Source organism: Aspergillus nomiae, assembly GCF_001204775.2.
Source record: "Aspergillus nomiae NRRL 13137 chromosome Unknown contig00390, whole genome shotgun sequence".
Taxonomy (NCBI): Eukaryota; Fungi; Ascomycota; class Eurotiomycetes; order Eurotiales; family Aspergillaceae; genus Aspergillus; species Aspergillus nomiae.
The window spans coordinates 13456-31723 of record NW_015378445.1 but is presented as its reverse complement, the minus strand read 5'-3'; the positions used below and the strand labels follow the sequence as shown (position 1 = coordinate 31723).

Sequence of the window (18268 nt, the reverse complement as noted above, 5' to 3'; positions counted from 1 at the left end):
CATCGATCGATGCTCAGACGTACGAGCTGACTCGTAAAAAAAGAAAGAAAACCAGAGACCCTTTGCATATCCCATATTGCTCTATCGTTTCTCTACGTTTTGCTAGACATAGGCTGCTATCTTTGGTACCTTGGAAAGTTGCTAAGTCTTAATGAGAACCATCCACCATGAAGTGAGAGAGCTCAAGTAAAGACCATTAATTATGCGTAATCTGCAACGTTCTGCACCCTTTAGCGATTGAATCTAAAAATTTCCATGAATTGCCTCGCCACGTCAACTCCAGCTTCCGGGTCGGGATCTTCATCCTGCTGCCCGCTTCCCACGATACTGGTAGATGGTTGGCGCGCTTTCTGGTCCCCTAGCTGCTTCAACTTTCGCAACTGCTCTTTGGATTCCCTGCCGATATCCTGTACCAGAATCGCTTCTCGCGCCCCTTGAATGCCCAAGCGCGCCCAGAACTCTCGAATCAAAGTTGCAGTCGCAGCATACTCAGCATCAATATCTGCCTCCTCGAGACCTTCAGGAAACGCCATGTCAATCCCAGAGTCACCGTCATCATCGGGCACGCCGCTATCTCTAGGTCCGCCAAACGCCTTTTTGGATTGGTTAAATAGCGACGCGATGGACGTCACTAAAGACGGACCTTTCCATTCTATCTCTACAACCGTACCCCTGACCCTTGCAGCCGGCTGCGTCTGTCGTACATCACCAATTCGGACCCGAAAATCACCAACATCATAGACGACACCACCAGGAACCGTAACGGTGTGTCGATGGCACCAGAATGGTTGGCAGGCGTAAACAAAGTGCTGAAAGAGTGTACTGCACGCCGGCAATGGAACAGTCGTCATGACCATTGACGAATGATCTTGACTGTTCGGGGCTGGAGCCTGTGTAGGTGTCGCGGTCTGTTGTGGGATTGGGGTTGAAGAGGCGGGACTCGGTGCCCCTGGAGCTACTGTGCCGGGAGTACCAGCGCCATGTTGAGTGTGAGGCACCTTTTCTGGTGGCGGAGATGTATAAATGAACCCATGGTTTGGAAAATAGGTCAGCGAGAGGAACTGCATGTACCTCGGTTGTGTGGGACGCTGGGACGCAGATGCAGGCAAGCAGGATGGGGTGTCCCGCATCAGTTTGTGCTCTAGGGCCCAGCGGCCCACGGGAATGGGTTCATCGGCTAATGATGAATGAAGACGCTCTGTAACTGTAGCGAACGCCGTGGAGGCGTTGGGGTTTGATGGGATGAAGAAGACTCTGTTGCTGTCAGTGGATGTGCAATTTTGCGAATGGAAGTGGCATCCCTTACCCAGTGATTGGCATCTTGATGAAAATTCAGAGCGATGATAGACCTTTCCAGAAAGAGTATGACTCTTCGATCCAGATATCTGGGTATATCCAGTATCCAAACAGACGATTGGTAGAAAAGGGAAACCAGGGGGTATCTAAAGCCTAAGAAACAAGATGTAAGGAGCGGCAATGTAATAATAGAGTCTACGCTCGCCCAATACAACTATTCAACAGCTACCACAGTACATAATAGATCCAGTCGCATGTGAAGGTCTAGCACTGTTAGTGACTATGGCAAAATGACTGAAGCTTGACGATTTGGTTCCATACCTACTCGATAGAGGCAATATATTAGATATCAGCTGTCATTCAGACTTAATGAGTGCTAGTAAAGTGATATCGTCCGAGTAGACTTGACCTACACCAATAGACAATGATATAGCCTATCCAGTAACACTTCCGTATGTAGCAACCGTCAATCTTGGGAGCAAACTGTGGTTGCCCGAGGCATCCAATGCAAACAGGGCAAACGCTCTGCCAAGGGGGACACACGACCACCCACTCCAAACCATGGTTGAGCGCCACTAACTTACGATTCCATCTCCACCTTGGAAAAACAACTTTATCCAAAAATCCACCGATGTTTCAAGTGTCAACCTGGATCTTTCTCGCGTATTTATTGATCTTGTCTGGTACCACTACATCGATATTCTCCCACGTCGCATTCCTAATTATCAAAGTACCTTCTCTGCGTCCAGAGCCAAGACACGGCATGCAGATGTGCTGAGACAGTGGAGCACAGGGGCACTTTGGAGGCGGGATGTCATGTCAAGAATAGCACATTTGGCTGGGCTAAGCCTTCTCCTTCCAGGGCCCTAAGGCTCTAAGGGTCCCAGGGACCACTTTGATTACGCAATGCCCAGTATATCATTTTCTGTTTAACTCTCTAAGGCAGGAAAATGCAGCCACACCTTTCGCCCAGGCTCCTCTTCCCGATCAACATGCCAATCATTGCCTAGATGTTTGATAATGGAAAGCAGCAACATTCCTGATTAATCGCCTCCATGCTCACCTGCCAATCAAGGCGAAAAGACAGGTCGAACCAACGGCGATCACTGGGGCTGAATTACTATGGAGGACTGTGTACTCCAACTGCCCATATTAACCCAGAATTAATGTCTGGGGTGCTTTGTTCACCCCCTTGATGGATGCTCTAGACTTTTCCTGACTTGGAGATTTTGAGTCTCTTCTTTCCCTCTCCAGCATTAGATGCTACTCTAACCTCTGAGCATGCTGTATCTACATTCCTTCATGTTGTTTCTTTCGTTTTCAACCTAATCTCGAGCTGCCAAAAGCTCACTAGCATTCCCTCGCCCATTGTCCTTCCTTCCAACTTCTTAACTAAGGCCACTTTTGTTGTTATTCTCTCTCTCTTTACACTATGCTTTGCGTTCGAAAAAGCTATTTTCTTCCAACATTTGTCTTAGTCTTCCTCACGTATATCCTTTTCTCTAGTCTACCGCCAGGCGCGGAAATACCGTACATTGACGACCCCGCAGAATATGGACCTCCTCCTCCAAGGCCTCCTCGAAAAGGAAACGACTTAATCCATTATAGAAATCCCACTGAGCAACACCCTGTGGAAGAATATATCCCCCTTCCAACAGCTGCCCCATCTCCCATTCCCCGCGTCCAATATGAATTTCCGGCGGAATCATGGTTGACTCGCAGAAGAAGGGTGAAGAAGCAGAACGCTGTGCGGAATGCCTTCAAACACGCATGGAAAGGATACAAGAAACATGCATGGCTACGGGATGAGCTGTCGCCCCTCAGTGCTGAATACCGAGAATCATTTGGTGGATGGGCAGCTACCCTGGTTGATTCTCTCGATTCACTTGTCATCATGGGATTGACGGACGAATTCGAAGATGCGCTGCAAGCAATTGAACAGATTGATTTTTCGACCACTGGTGCCACACAAATCAATGTTTTCGAGACGAATATCCGATACCTAGGAGGCTTTCTGGGAGCTTACGATTTAACTAACGGAAGTTACCCCATACTTTTGAAGAAAGCAGTAGAGGTTGCCGACCTGATATATGGCTCATTTGATACTCGCAATAGAATGCCCCAGTCTCGTTGGGAGTGGACGCGGTGAGATAGAGCCTTTGTTGAAGTGGTCAAAAATGCCATGTTAGCATTACAAAACAGTTCTAACAATTCCCTAGGTCGGCTCTAGGAATGGGCATCCAGCCCAGCCGCAACACCATTCTTGCCGAGCTGGGTTCGCTAAATCTAGAATTCACCCGAATGACGCAGTTGACCAAGGACCCAAAGTATTTCGACGCGATTCAAAGGATTGCCGACAAGCTGGAATCCGCACAATTGCACACCCAAGTACCCGGTTTGTGGCCTATGATGGTCGATGCACATGATATGGAATTCAACGATCCTCGATTCACTGTCGGTGGAATGGCCGACTCCACTTATGAGTATCTTCCAAAGGAGCATATATTGTTGGGTGCGCAGACGAATCAATACCGGAAAATGTACGACGCGGCGATGAACTCTATTAAGAAGCGGCTGCTTTTCCGGGGCATGACCAAGGATGGGAAGGACATTATGTTCGCAGGCAATATCCGTGGTACTTCTAAAACCGTCATTGAACCTCAGTTTGAACACCTGAAGTGCTTTCTCGGAGGGACTGTAGGCATAGGAGCCAAGGTGTTTGATCGCCCCGAGGAATTATCGATCGCGCGCAAATTGACCGACGGTTGTATCTGGGCATATGATATTATGCCGACAGGGATCATGCCCGAGGCGCTATATGTCAGTCCCTGCAAGAATATGGATGACTGCGAGTGGGATGAGCAGAAATGGCACACTGATATTCTTCGTCGTTTCGCCAAATACTCCCAAGGAGAAGAAGCCGCCCAGAAAATCATCAGCAGCAATAAACTGCCACCAGGCGTAACAGAGATTCCAGATGCAAGGTATAACTTGAGGTATGTCAGCTATTCGTCTACCCAGCATATTGTTCTCGATGGATATTGATGGATAACCTAGACCGGAGGCTATTGAATCTGTTTTCATTATGTACCGTATCACGGGAGACAAGGAACTGCAAGATGCTGCATGGCGGATGTTCCGTAGCATTGAGAAGATGACCCTGACTCGCTACGCGCATGCAGCTATCTCGGATGTGCGAAACCCCGAGTCGTCACAGCTGGACTATATGGAAAGTTTCTGGCTTGCAGAGACGCTCAAGTACTTCTACCTTATTTTCTCTGAACCAGACGTCGTCAACTTGGACGAATACGTACTGTATGTCTTCACAATATCCCCACCGGGCAATCGTCTCATGACCGCTTAAGGTTATTTAAACAGAAGTTACTAACCGCAATCACATAGGAACACCGAGGCACACCCATTCAGACGTCCAACTGCGTGAACATGATGCGGTAGCCTTTTTGCCTTCATTCCTTATTTCTCTTATATTTGGTTAGATAAAGGGTTCTTCGGCGCACAGGAGTTACATGGAGGTATAAATTAGCAGGACTAAATTCTATCTACGGATATACCTATCATAAGAGAAGATTATAATAAAGACATTAGATATATAGAAGTATTCTAATACCGCGTCTAACTCCTTCTATCGTACTCAATGGTATACTGTACATCCTTCCGAATAAACATCCTCCCTCCACTACACTCAGCAGCATCCGATCCATCCATCTCCACAAGCTCGATAGACGAATCCATAGGGCCAGCCTTTTGCGCACCACTCTCGTCACTTCCCAGCCTTTCATGAGTCTTCGACCATGTTCCCGACCGAGACACACGCCATCTCTCTCTCCCATCCACCACCGAAGGCAAACCCCTAGTCCCTGATTTCGACGAGGAAGACTGATCCTTTGGCGTCCTCGACGTAGACCCACTCTCCAAATTCGAATCGCCTGCCGTCCCATAATTCGTACTGACAGCTGCCATGAACGGCCGAAGACAAAACACGCTACATGCGACGAGAGCATAGTGCAGCTCAACCTGGGCCCATATAATTGGTTCGACGGCAGCGAGAGTAGGATCCTGTGATGCGATAGTTTGATTCAGGGCACAGAGATGCAGTATAGAGAAGATGACGAGTCTAGACACACGTCAGCTAGCTATAAAGAAATTGGAAATAGGAGATAATCCTCACGGTAGGCGAAAGAAGAAGGCAAAGCCTATGGGTAGTTTGCGCTTAAGAGACATAAATAGACCGGCTAGGAGGGTGGCTGCGACTGCGAACAGGAGAACTTCCGTTAGTATGTCCATTGCGACGATGAATTGCCAGCGTTTTAGCTGTATGGGTTTCTGTTAGCTGGTTCGGTGGTAATTGAGGGTCTAGGGGGTATAACCGGTGAACGTACCAGATTCACGCATTGTGCTCCGGCGCCTTTCCAGGGCCGATTTAGCTCGCAGTTGATCGCGATAATGGATACTGATGTGATTATCCATGCTGTGCAGAGAGCGAGTGTGGCCCAGGAGACCCGGTTATGGAGTTTCTGGGGTGTGAGGCGGAGGTGGATGCCCACTACACAACATTTGGAGACGTAGACGGTGATCAAGTAGAGGATATCGCTGACTGTGATAAGCTATAGGTTGCTTCGTTAGGAGGTTGGGTTTCTGATATGTTTGGGAATTAGGGCACGTGCTGTCTGAATGTTGTCTACTTGGTGGTGCTGGAGTAGATCAATAGCCGTTCCAAATCCGTGAGACACAGCGCCGAACAGGAGCGAGGTTTGGACAACTGCGAAAATCTATTATTGTCAGAGATGTTTTACCAGTTCTTGCCATCTTTTGATTCGAATTAAGTTAGCCCGACGGATGGTCAGAGCTTACCGTTGCTCCTAGTAGGACAAAGTCGTCATATGCGAACGGCGGACTGAGCACCAGTCGCACATAAAGACGAATCAGTAAACTGACTAGCGAGACAACTAGTCCCAAAGCACCGGTGATAATTATCCAAGCTCCATGATGGGAGCCGTCTACCACCTGAAAAGGAGGTGAATAGCCTGGGGGTATGTACACGCCCATGACGGCTGAGGACCTGAGGTGACCCCAGCCGATGGAACAGGATAAATAAAATAGACTCGCCTATACACCGTCATTTCGCTTACGGCGCCATGATCACAGGAATGAGGCTTTTTCTTAACCACTCCTTTTTTGCTTTTTACTGCTTTCCTCGGTTATGCGTTCTGGCCAGCCTTAGGGCCAACCAGGCGTCAGAGCCAGGGTGGGATATGTGATGACCCGCGAAAAAGCATCGTGCCTAACAGCTGACATGGTTACCCTCGTCGATCACCCGCAGAAATTGCGATTGGGCTTCGCCGCTCGAATCAGATCTACAGAATCAAACGGGGGTTCTGGCAAGCTCAGACAGTCAATCCTTGAAAATATCAGCACAAACCTTAGCCAAGACCGACCCTTGTCTCCCTATTTCCTTTTGAGTTCGGGGGTGCCGACTAGGTTCCGGAGAGCGACACTGTCTTGAAATCGATGTCAGGAGGAAGAGGCTGTTTGGCGAAGTATGGTATGTAAGGCGTTGCTCGTGGAGGATCGTTTCAGTGTGGTCCAGGCTCCCACTTAAGCTCAGTCAAGGGGGCTTTCCGTGCACGATCAGCGCCACTGGCTCCATATTAAGCGGTAAAGCTCGTGATCGATGTTTTGGCTTTCCACTGTGTCGATAGTCGACGCACGCAAACACCCAAAATGGCCAATCTTTGATTAATAACAATCCCGACGGTCACACATGAGCTGACACCCGACATGCAACTTTGGGCGTGGGGGAAATTAGCATTTATTCTCTCCGAAAAGCTCGTCAGCAGGTTCTATTCTGAACAACGCTGGGCTTCGGATGATATTCGGCGGCATACTTCTGTGGATAGCTGTTCACAAGAGAAGGGGCTGACAATCTTTGAAACACATACTCGAGGGGTCAAACGCAGACACATGTAAGGCGCCCGCGAAATGCGAAATTGACTTGGAAATGATAGTCGGCACCCAACGATCAACATGCCACAACATGGCGCGCGATGACGAGCTCATACATTCCGCCTTTTTCTTTTGAATCTTGCTGTCCCACATGGCTGGAACTATGTCTTTCATATTGGCCCGCAAACTCAAGAATATTGCTCTAGCCTCGTTTGGCGAAAACAATTGCTACCCCTCGCACGCAACGGAATTTACCCCTACTACGACAGAATCTCCTCCATTACTCCTGAATGACCCTCATGTACTAACTGGACCTACATACTATCGGCAAATCTAGAGGTGTTTGCGCCATGGTGCATGCTGCTGATCTTAAACATGAAGTTGAGGCATTCAACATCTCCGAGGCTGGATATGCCTCCAAAGGCCTTGTTGAGCCCAAGTATATGGGTACCATAGCAGATCAGAGAGATATGAATGTATTAGGCCGAGCCCAAGTTCTGCGGGTGAGTCTGCCCTTGTCGATCCATGTATAGTACTGACACCGTTAGCTTAGAGGAATTTCCGGTTTGTTTCGATTGTTGGATTCGGTTGCACATTAATATCTACGTGGGAAGTCATCCTAACGTATGTTTCCCTGGTCTTTCTGGCATTGTTTATATAACTAATTGCTGGCCAGGTTGTTGAGTGCCGGCTTAACCGACGGTGGGACTGCTGGCTTGATATGGGGTTTTATTATTGTTTCGTTAGGGTTCACCCTTGTATTTGCCAGCATAGCTGAGATGGCGTCAATGTATGCTCTATGGTCGCTTCATCACTATTCATGGGGCTCAAGCTGACTTCTTCTGACAGGGCCCCGACATCTGGGGGTCAGTATCATTGGGTATCCGAGTTCGCCCCTCGCAAATACCAGAAGTTCCTAAGTTATATTACTGGTACTCGATGTCAAGGCCCATCCTCAGTTCATCAAGTAACTGACGACATTAGGCTGGCTCTGCGCAATGGGATGGCAGTGCGCTATTGTATCCATTGCATTTCTTGCTGGCACCGTCATCCAAGGCCTGATTGTGCTCAACGATTCGACGTATGATTTTCAACGCTGGCACGGCACCCTATTTGTAGTAGCTATTACGACATTTTCTATTCTTTTTAATACCTTTCTAGCTAAGAACTTGCCCGTGGTAGAAGGTTTGATTTTGATCCTTCATGTCATCGGGCTGTTTGCGATTATCATCCCTTTGTGGGTGCTTGCTCCCCGCAACAACCCCAAAGCTGTTTTTACTGAATTCAACAATGGGGGAGGATGGAATAGCCCCGGTACTGCGACACTGGTCGGCCTGTCGACTGCCATTACCTCTATGATCGGATATGATTGCTCTGTGCATATGTGTAAGTGGTAACTCTTCCTTTGTATATGCAAAGTAGCTAAGCTACAGGAACAGCCGAAGAGATTAAGGACGCGTCAAGCACATTGCCCAAAGCAATGATGACCTCTATGGGTGTCAATGGTATTTTGGGCCTCATTATGATTATTACGCTTTGTTTTACGATGGGCGATGTTGATAGTATCCTTGCCACCCCGACTGGATTTCCGTTCATACAAATATTCTACAACACTACCAATAGTTATACAGCAGCGAATACAATGACCGCAATCTTGATAGTGACATTGACGGCCAGTACAATCACGGAGGTGGCAACAGCATCCCGGCAGCTGTGGTCTTTCGCGAGAGATGGAGGGCTCCCTTTCTCATCCTTCTTCTCCTACGTATGTTACCATCAACAACAGAACTGGATGTCATTCCATTGAGCCAGACTATGATGTGCTGACAGAGTGAATTCGAAATAGGTCACACCGGGATGGCATATCCCACTGAATTCAGTGATGGTCTCTCTTGCAGTGACTATTCTCCTCTCTTTGATCAATATTGGCTCCACCGTCGCTCTTCAGGCCATAGTGTCCCTTACTATTGCCTCTTTGATGTCTGCCTACATTCTTTCTATTGGCTGCGTCATTCTCAAACGAATCCAAGGCGAGCCGCTTCCGCCGCGGAGATGGTCTCTCGGCTCTTTCGGTATGGCCATCAATATTGCATCTTTGCTATTTCTATTCCCAATCTTCGTCTTTTCTTTCTTCCCCCTCAGTGCATCTGTTGATAGTAAGACGATGAATTGGAGTGCGGTTATGTATGTGGGAGTGATCGGCTCTGCATCAGTCTATTATATGCTTCGAGGGAAGTATCAGTTTATTGCACCAGTGGCGCTCGTCAATAGGGGAGATTGACCTGGATAGCCTTGACTATTGTTGGCTTGTCAGCAAATTATACGATATCCTACAGCAGGGATATTTTGATGTACAGTATTCTCAATGTTAATAAAATCTCTCCATGAATTGTGGGATTGTGAATATGTTCTATTGAATCTTGTCTACGATCTCTTCCCCTATTGTAAAACAGGTAATACCACTGTCTGATTCCCAGAACTCGTATTATATCATCCAGCCCACAGCTTCTGTCCAGTCCAGTCCACTTTCTATCTTTAACCTCCCCTGCCTCTTCATTGTGAAGCCTACCAATTGGGATCCATGAGTCTTAGAACATACTGGATCCTAGTAGTGATCCCCAATACTGCAACGTTAGGGAGTATATTACCACTGAGCTTGGTGGGTTTCCCTACCGACCTGCTCTAAGCGGCGTTTAAGCCATACCCAGCTCCCCATTCAAGGCTGAACCAGCCCCAATTCTACTCATACTTCCTCAAATCCTCCGCTCTTTGAGGAACAAAACTGGCAGTCGCAATTCTCAAAACATTGGAACATCTATATTGCCGACGAAAAAGACATGAAGGTCGAAAGTCCCAACACTATAGGGATATATTCCTTAGAGGAAAGCCAAAATTTCGAACGATCGAAAACAAGAAAAAAAGATAGCATGTCCTAGCAGAGATGGGTCCTGTTATCTCCAAGTTGGACGTCCTAGCCCTCAACCATGTCGACAGGATCCTCGGTGATAATAGCATCCCTGGGGTGCCAAGTCAATGCCTTTGAAGCCAGACCCGACAATCGCCATCCAGTTTGACATCGTGAGTCTTCATCTCAACAGCACTGTAAGAAAAGTCTGGCTGAGTTTTGGTAGACCTTATTCATTGCTAACCTACTATAGTACTCGGTAGTGATATTGCGTTGGGATTCAAACCAATCCCAGCAAATCTGGGATATCCTAAACTGGATGATACTTTAAAACCCACGGAAATTAAATACTTCAAAGAAGTCTCCTCGTTCACTCCTGGAAACTCCATCCGAATAGTTTCTATATTCCTACAGTACCCTGTACGGAGGTCCACTCTCCCCAAGGTTCAGATATGAATAGTTAATGCTGACCAGTCTCTCAGATGTTAGGCGTAACCTTGATGTGCACTGCACCTCTGTTGGAGGGTATCTGCCCTCATACCGGATTCTAACAATCATTTTGTTGTCAGTCTCCCGTCTGAGAAAAATACTACGGTGATGATATACAGAAAACAAACAGGGCATGGCAAGCCGTGACCATCTTTTTCAAGAGTATGACCAGGCCTCCGCATATGACTATTTGATACATCTGTACACTGCAAGGGGTACATGATCAGATAATGACAGCAAATATGAGACGATCCATCAGACGCTACTCATCAAATAGGACAACACGCAGATTGCAAAGTGTCTCCCAGCCCGCGGCGAGATAGAGCGCTACACCTTGCAGCGTGCTCAAACTGACTAATTGTATCGAAACACGGATTCCTAGACATCGAAATGCACCACTTTCCTCACAAACTACTGGGTCTGTTTTGGGAAGATAAGCCAGGCTTTCTGGTGGTTGTTAGTCTATGTTTCATCCAATGGTTATGAGCTTGCATCGAAACTAAAAGGAATTACAACACAACCGCGAAGGAGCAAGGAACTCCTACTGATTTTTTCCTGAATCCTCATCTAGCGACCCAGACATCGAGCAAAACATGTTGAAGTTTCTCAGATTGGAAACCGGAAAATATCCCCAGATATCAACAATACACCTCACCTGTGGATGCTACTGGGATACGGTACTGACCTTATGACTACCAGCCGGTGTCGGTAAAAAGCCAAAGCATCTAGAGGATGCTGACAGCAACAACCGCAAGCCTTGCCACTGGGATTGCCTTACCGGTTTTAAGGTCTGTAGGGTAGCGATTTAGTCTACAATACTCTCTAGGACATTATTCTGGATAGCCTAGGTCCCCCACTTTATGGGCTGGGACTTGTCGAGCCCAGTCACTCTCAAGACTAAGAAACGAACTCCGTAGGCTACGCGCCTATATCCCATGGGTTAGCACTGCAACATGGGCGATTTTGTGGCTCGCAGACTTGAACCGAATCTAATGCTTGTGTAGCTTTGATGAAGGAGCATTGCGGCCATACTGAAAGCCCCTAGCCATCGCCTTTTGTTGTCCTTTGAGTATTATACTCTGTGGTTCTATCTTTTGAATATGCCTAAGCTAATGTGTGCGCACAGGAGCCAGATCAAGCTGAAGCCCTCGATCTCCTGCTGAGTTTGCCAGAAGTCAGTTTGACTTAGGACTCATAACTAACAGTAGCTCGGCTCCACCAAAGCTTGGAAGGACTAAAGACCTCCCATACCGAAGCCTTCAATATTAACATGAACTTATGAATACAGTGGGTATTAGATCATCTCAGGATCTTATACATGACGTGTGTTCTGCTCTAGTGACCTGACCATACGAAAACCCCGAGCATCGTCATACCCTTTCTGATTACAGGGATAGGGCAATACCAATATCCATGGGTTCGGAACTAGTTCGATATGTGTTATCTTCAAATTCCTGCGAATAGTCAAAGCCAGGTTATGAGACTCACAGAAACCTTTCCGAACCGTAACCTTAGTGATACCTTGGAGTATTCTCTCGACTTCCTGCAAAATATGCGACCAAATTTTTGAAACTCCCGCTATAACTATCTTGTGACTAGGCAGTATGTCTATCATGCTAGAGTCGTTGAGATGCTTGCGGCTGTTGATGAGGATAGCAGACTTCTACCATCCTTTGGCCTTCAGGCTTCATTCACAGGCAAACTACATGAAGAGATCTTCAGAAGAAAACAGTTAGAAGTCACGAATGTTGAGTTCGCTGGGCTGATAGCGTATCTTCGTGAAGGCTCTGCTGTGATGAACCTGCGCATCGTGTTCTTATTGCAGCTAATGCTATACGTCTTTCTATCTGAAGCTACTAGCCTAAACATCTATTCGACCCATCAGCCGGCGCCGACTTCTTTATCCAGATTAAAAGGTACAAAGTGGAAAAAAGTTGTATAGCTTTGGACGTCTTTCGGATCTTTGTGTCTACTTGCTTGCTAGGAACTATGCCACGGCTTCAACTCGCAGCCCAGCACTTGCTTTTTTTTATTATTTCTTCTTCGTTTTCATGGCAGTTTCAGCCATGCATAGATCTGATACAGTCATGCTTATGGCTGGCTGACATCACCATACTTAGAGATCTTTTGCAGAAGACGCGGGAGAACGACGCCCATGCCACACGCCTCTCACACTTCAGTACTTTTTCGACAGAAACGCTGCGAGCCGAAAAGCATTCACACTACCAACGTCTTTTGCGAGATCTTGTTCTTCCTAGGTGAAGTCTTCTTTATGACAACCTTGAGTCCCTAGTTACGACACCCATGAACCGGAGCAAATACGGATCAGATGCCAATAGGACTACATGGGTCAAAACTCGAACCAGGTTATGGTTGACGGTGTTTGTGGCTCAACAATCTGGGGCCGAAATCACAGAATTCTCGGGTTTTTTCGATACGTTCCTCGCCAGGGGCCTTTCTGTTCTTTTCGTTGTGCATGTGTCTATGACTGGCCGACAGACCGATCTTTATAAACCTCTCAGCGTGAGACTAAGGGCTTTCATACTACATACGAGGAGAAATGGTACATCAAACCGTTTTCTAGTCATCAATGTGTAAAAGCCCCGAATGCCCATTGATGAGAGATTACACCATATACCTATTAGCAGAAAGAAAATACCGGTAATCTCGTCGAAACTACCAACATTATCTGCTGCTGAGGTATCTTGCCCAGTCTGGACTTTATGGGCCTTATTTCTCTCCCTCATCACTTAGCAAATCATCACTCTTTATGGTAGATATGCATCGAGCAATGGCACACCTGGTTGATAAATCATCAGAACTGTGGCATGCATTTGCTTGGGGTGTTCATCAATTCGAACGACGTCTGGAGAATATGCTCTTTAACCAGATGGGAAGCCAGTTTTCCCTCGGATATTCTCTATCATCGTTGTGATACTGCTGGCTATGCATTGTTGCTCCTCCCCTCTTGTTTTTTGCTCCTTCTCTCCTTTACTTCTCATTCTACCAAGCAACACTGCATCCCAGATCCCATCTTAACTTTTGATAACATTCCTCTTGATCAGGCTAGCTCCCACTCTCACAATGGCGAGAAGCGTATTGCCCGAGACCGAAAGGGAGTGGAAAGAAACCGTTCGGAAGTACAAGGTAAAGAACCAATCCCTGAGGATGAACTTGAAATTGCATTCCGCGTCTAGAGTCAGCTATAAGCAGTTTCTACTCTTCAGAACTACCCTACCGGCCATTGTTCCCCACCAGCATCTCAATATCCAGGCCCTTGGCATAGTGCCTCGGATGGCGCAAGTCCGTCAACTCCTGAGTGGCTCGTTGGTGAAAAGCTTCCCTTTGATATATTCGCCCAATCTTCCAACAAGGTGTTTCCACCTAATTGATATGACCGAACCTAGCAAAGCATACTCCATTCCTCGTCCGCTAGCTGCTTTGCCATATTAGTGCTGAATAGTTGGGATAGCTTGTCTACTAATTCAGTAGCACTGGCATCCCTATTTCAGCCTCATATGGACGATGTGCGCATCACCATCAGAGTCTTCGTGGACCAGTCAGGAAAATATTATCTGGACAGAGGGCCTCGCTCAAGGCGGCAGAGAAGGATGTCTTTTTGGGAAAGTCAGCTGAAAAATTGGGCGAGACAGGCCAGGTTGAAGTCGAAAAGCTTTGAACGCTATCACAGTGTTTTGATACTGAAAATGACGAAACTCCTACACTGGGTTTACAACTTAGCTTTCCTGCTGCGACTACAGCAGCACTTTCAGTTAATAATTCAACCTGCTAAAATGGAACCTAAACACATACAAAAGGCAGCAGGCCGAGACTAAGACATCTAGCATCAATCATGTGCTTCGAAATTCCAGGTCACAATTATCCTTTACTGTGAAATGGCTGAAGAGTGAGTGATAAGGACATTTCCATTTGTATCCTCTCAACCACAAGCGGGCTGTATGTGTGAGGGAGGTAAAGCATTTGTCGGGTGATATCCATTAGCAGAAAGGAGCGGCATGGATAGCCAGGAAAAGCAACTTAACATGGCCGTTATTGTATATGTTAACTCAGTCCCCCACATGCCAGCAGCATGGTATTGAGTCTCAAACTTCCAAAGAGCGGAGTTTAGGCTAGGCTTCAGCTTACAAAGATCGGTAGATCAAACTTCAAAAATTCGGGTTCACCCCTATGAGCTCTCGCGCAGTTGCAGGCGTGCGTTCATATTTAGATGATGATTAGGAACTCTGGCAATCAGTTTTACAGGCATCTACTCTAACCGTAGCACGCTCTTCCTCCTATGTGAGTGTATGGCTACTATCAAAATTTGTATTCGGCTAATTTATGAAGGACTCGCCTTGGCAGGCTACGTTTTAGTGTTAAGAACGCTAAGCAGAGTGAAGCCTTGATTGAACAAGAATCGTCACTATCTCGACAAAAAGAAGAGAAGCTCTGCCATGCTTCCAAAGACTCTCAACTAATCGACTGCTTCTTATAAAAGCCTCTATCTTCAAGTCAAACAGAACGCCGAACAAAATTCCAAGCTACTTTAGCAGATCACAAACAATACAATGGTCATATCTGGCAGGAAGGGCTTTGATTTGTGGTACATCTATCTATCAGAATCCTAAATGGCGGGGAGGCAATGGACCATGTGACGGCAAGACGACTGCAAGACAGCTATAAGGAAGGAATTCGTCCCAATATTGTCCCCAGACACAGAGAGCGCTCTGTATCTATGCAGAGGCGTCGTGATAGCCTTGGTGCTACAGCTATGGCCATGTCTATTGAGTAAGTCAGTCTTTCTTTGTTCTATATCTACTATTACAATGCCAATCTTGGCAGTTGTAATACAGCTGAATAAGTAGAACTCATGCTATGGTTGGAAGCTCCACTTTGTGGATTAGAACCTGTACAAAGCATTTGGGGACTAATCATGCTTGCAGAGACGGCCATGAGCCCGAAACTATCGTCACTCCTATGGGAGACGGGGATGCGGAAGACAGCGACAGGTGGGGCGAGGGGGAGGAAGACCCCATGGAGGACATCCGTGGGGGAGATGTTGAGATGGAGGATGCGTATTAGGGAATAGGACGATGGGGAACCATGGGCAGGTGGGAGGGCCGAGTCGAGGAGGAATTGTATGTTGCCGATAACTCATCCTCAAATTCAATAGTTGGTGTGTCCGTCATATCAGGAATGGTGGACGCCTTAGTTGATCTGGACACACCTTTTGACGCCAGAGGGGAACCAGGACGACCAGTGCTTGTCTATATAGGTGAGGTCCCGTATATCAACATGAATACTTTACATTGTCACTGATATGTCTAGCTATGGGTACGTCCATCACTATATACCTACTTGATTAGACCACAGTGGGAGAGCAGGCTTCATCCACTTATCTACCTCTCACTTCTTTGTTCTTCCTTCTCTTCTATCTCCTCAACTTCTTATCTATCCTTATCACCTTCGAGCAATAAACTTCTTGAAGCGTTTATAACCACAGAAAAGAAAGTTTACTTTATTATTTAATCAATTGTAATACCCGAAGTGAAATTTCCTTAAGAGCATCACGGCTTCTTAAATATACATCACTACCCAGTCTACAGGAGCAAAAGGCTACCTGACACAAACCGACTATCAAACAGTCTACGCTCTGAACTACACTGGTATAGGATACCAAATCAACTACGACGGAGTAAACCAAACCATTTACTAGAGGCGATACCACACAAGGGTCCCAACCCCACCTCGCCCATACCAACTCCTGAGGAAATAATTGCCTTTTTGTCCCTCAGCAACGTAAGATCGGCAATCCAGTATCGTCTACTCCGCATTTCTGTCAAGCGATGCGGGGTGGAAAGCCACCTACCCTAAGCGATACAGGTGGGGACCGACGTGTGCGATGAAGTGGCAAGTGTCAGGCATAGAACATATTAGGGTTGGTGAAATCCATCGGAAGGCTCATCGGCAGATATCCGAGCTGTTCAAACTATAATCATGTTATGTACATCGGAAATCCAAACCCTGTACGGTTATCCTTTCGGAACAATATGTCATGTCATGTAGAATCTAATCAGGCAGGAGAAGAGAGATCCTGGAGAACATTTTACGTCAACTAAGTCTAGGCAAAACTTCGGCGAGTTACCTGACTGGAGTAGCGCAGAACAGAAGCGTTAATGCCTTAAGCACGTCACGCTTCTTGTACCTAAAGCTTAACGGGGGCTGTACGCTGTACCCCGCGCGGAGTAGATGATTGAGGCCTGAACGCTCGGTAGATGGAGAGGCTCGGCAACGACCGAGAGTCACGGCCGCACGTCGGATACCGAGTGCCGATTTAGACGTCATAGGCATTCTCACTGGGCAGCAATATGGACTGATACTAAAAGCAATACCCAAAACTTACAGAGGGCCCTCCGTACAGGTCGAACGGCAAGGTCGTGGCAACAGCCAAGGACGCGCTCAGGTCCGTCATATTCGAAATATCGCCAAGGATGAATGGCCTCCCTAGAAGACGGAGTATATATCTACCGAGCTCTACGATCCCTCGGGCTAAGGTACAGTACTTTTGTAGCTCTTTCTTACAAAAGTAAAAGAGCCAAAACTGGCAGGTCGCCTGCGCGGGTCCGGAACCCGAGTCTCGTCAGGCCAAGGAAACCCTCTTGAAGAAACAAATTACGTGGAGCACTTGCAGCTTCACTAAAGAACACTAAGAGCACTAGTGTAGGTCGGAGTTGGGGCGAGTTCTAGAACTGTCATAGGCTGTTTGGCGTAATACTAGCCTGGATGCTAGTCGGCGATCGTATTCTGTTAACGCTCCGTATGGTCTGCGTATTATTTGGATTGTCCGGAAACCGCTGCGAACCGGTGGTGGCCAATGGGGAATTGAAATCGAAGGCTCAGCTTAACTTCTGCGGCCTGACCGTAAGGGCATGAGACGGGATCGGATTTCCATCTTACATGTGCTCTAGGAGTGGAACAGTTGTGGGAAATCTTCAGTGTTGTTTGCATCGTAAGGGGCTCTATTTTAGGAATCGCCAATGTGATTGAGAGGAAGGTAGGATACCCGTCAGATGCCAGCGGCTGGGATGCAGGATTCATTGCGCATGGTGGCGTCGGCTGAGGATTTTGCTTTGTAGCACCGTCGATCATTCGAGTTTGAAAGGAAATGAACGGAGATACTAGAGAAAAATTTGGGAAGCTTAAAGGGTGTTCGTTCTATAGACCACTATACGCCAGTCTCTTCCCACAGGGCATAATATAACAGGTCATTATCTTATTTAGTTCCAGTCATCTTGCTGGACCATGATGAGAAGGGGCTGGAGAAATTTTCCAACAGGTCGAGTGGGCAGCAAATCGGCTGAGGCGTTTCACCAGTTTTGGAAGAAATTTGATGGTGGAGAGCTCTTTGTGGGCCTAACGAACCACCCTTGCTTAGCCTGTCTTGTCCCAGACGGCCGGTCCTGCTAGTAGGATCAGATAAGCCGCAACAGGGATAACCCGGGCGCTTCAGGATGACTCGTAACAGCGCCGTCCTCCTTACCCAGTCGATACCTAGATCACACGCGAGCATCGAAGGGGCCCGCAACTTGCGATATCCATGGTACTGTGCACAGT

The 18268-nt window shown here is 47.2% G+C and overlaps 4 protein-coding genes across 4 annotated transcripts; 2 read left to right on the top strand and 2 right to left on the bottom strand.

Moving 5' to 3' along the window:
- Positions 1-230: 230 nt before the first annotated feature.
- On the bottom strand, positions 231-1320 carry ANOM_010576 (uncharacterized protein; the record flags this gene model as incomplete). The annotated part of the gene is made up of 2 exons (XM_015555832.1): positions 231-1254; positions 1307-1320. The coding sequence occupies 2 exons, from the start codon at positions 1318-1320 to the stop codon at positions 231-233; spliced, it is 1038 nt and encodes a 345-aa protein (XP_015402904.1).
- A 1408-nt stretch (positions 1321-2728) lies between these two features.
- On the top strand, positions 2729-4912 carry ANOM_010575 (glycoside hydrolase family 47 protein; the record flags this gene model as incomplete). The annotated part of the gene is made up of 4 exons (XM_015555831.1): positions 2729-3441; positions 3516-4292; positions 4354-4643; positions 4699-4912. The coding sequence occupies 4 exons, from the start codon at positions 2729-2731 to the stop codon at positions 4791-4793; spliced, it is 1875 nt and encodes a 624-aa protein (XP_015402906.1). The 3' UTR covers positions 4794-4912.
- A 17-nt stretch (positions 4913-4929) lies between these two features.
- Positions 4930-6375, bottom strand: ANOM_010574 (uncharacterized protein; the record flags this gene model as incomplete). Its single annotated transcript, XM_015555830.1, has 5 exons — positions 6169-6375; positions 5978-6086; positions 5697-5911; positions 5486-5628; positions 4930-5431 (listed from the first exon to the last, which is right to left on the bottom strand). The coding sequence occupies exons 1-5, from the start codon at positions 6361-6363 to the stop codon at positions 4930-4932; spliced, it is 1164 nt and encodes a 387-aa protein (XP_015402905.1). The 5' UTR covers positions 6364-6375.
- Positions 6376-7610: 1235 nt separating this feature from the next.
- On the top strand, positions 7611-9541 carry ANOM_010573 (putative GABA permease; the record flags this gene model as incomplete). The annotated part of the gene is made up of 7 exons (XM_015555829.1): positions 7611-7763; positions 7814-7884; positions 7937-8050; positions 8110-8192; positions 8245-8646; positions 8700-9025; positions 9107-9541. 7 exons carry the CDS (start codon positions 7611-7613, stop codon positions 9539-9541), a joined length of 1584 nt encoding a protein of 527 aa, XP_015402901.1.
- Positions 9542-18268: the final 8727 nt, after the last annotated feature.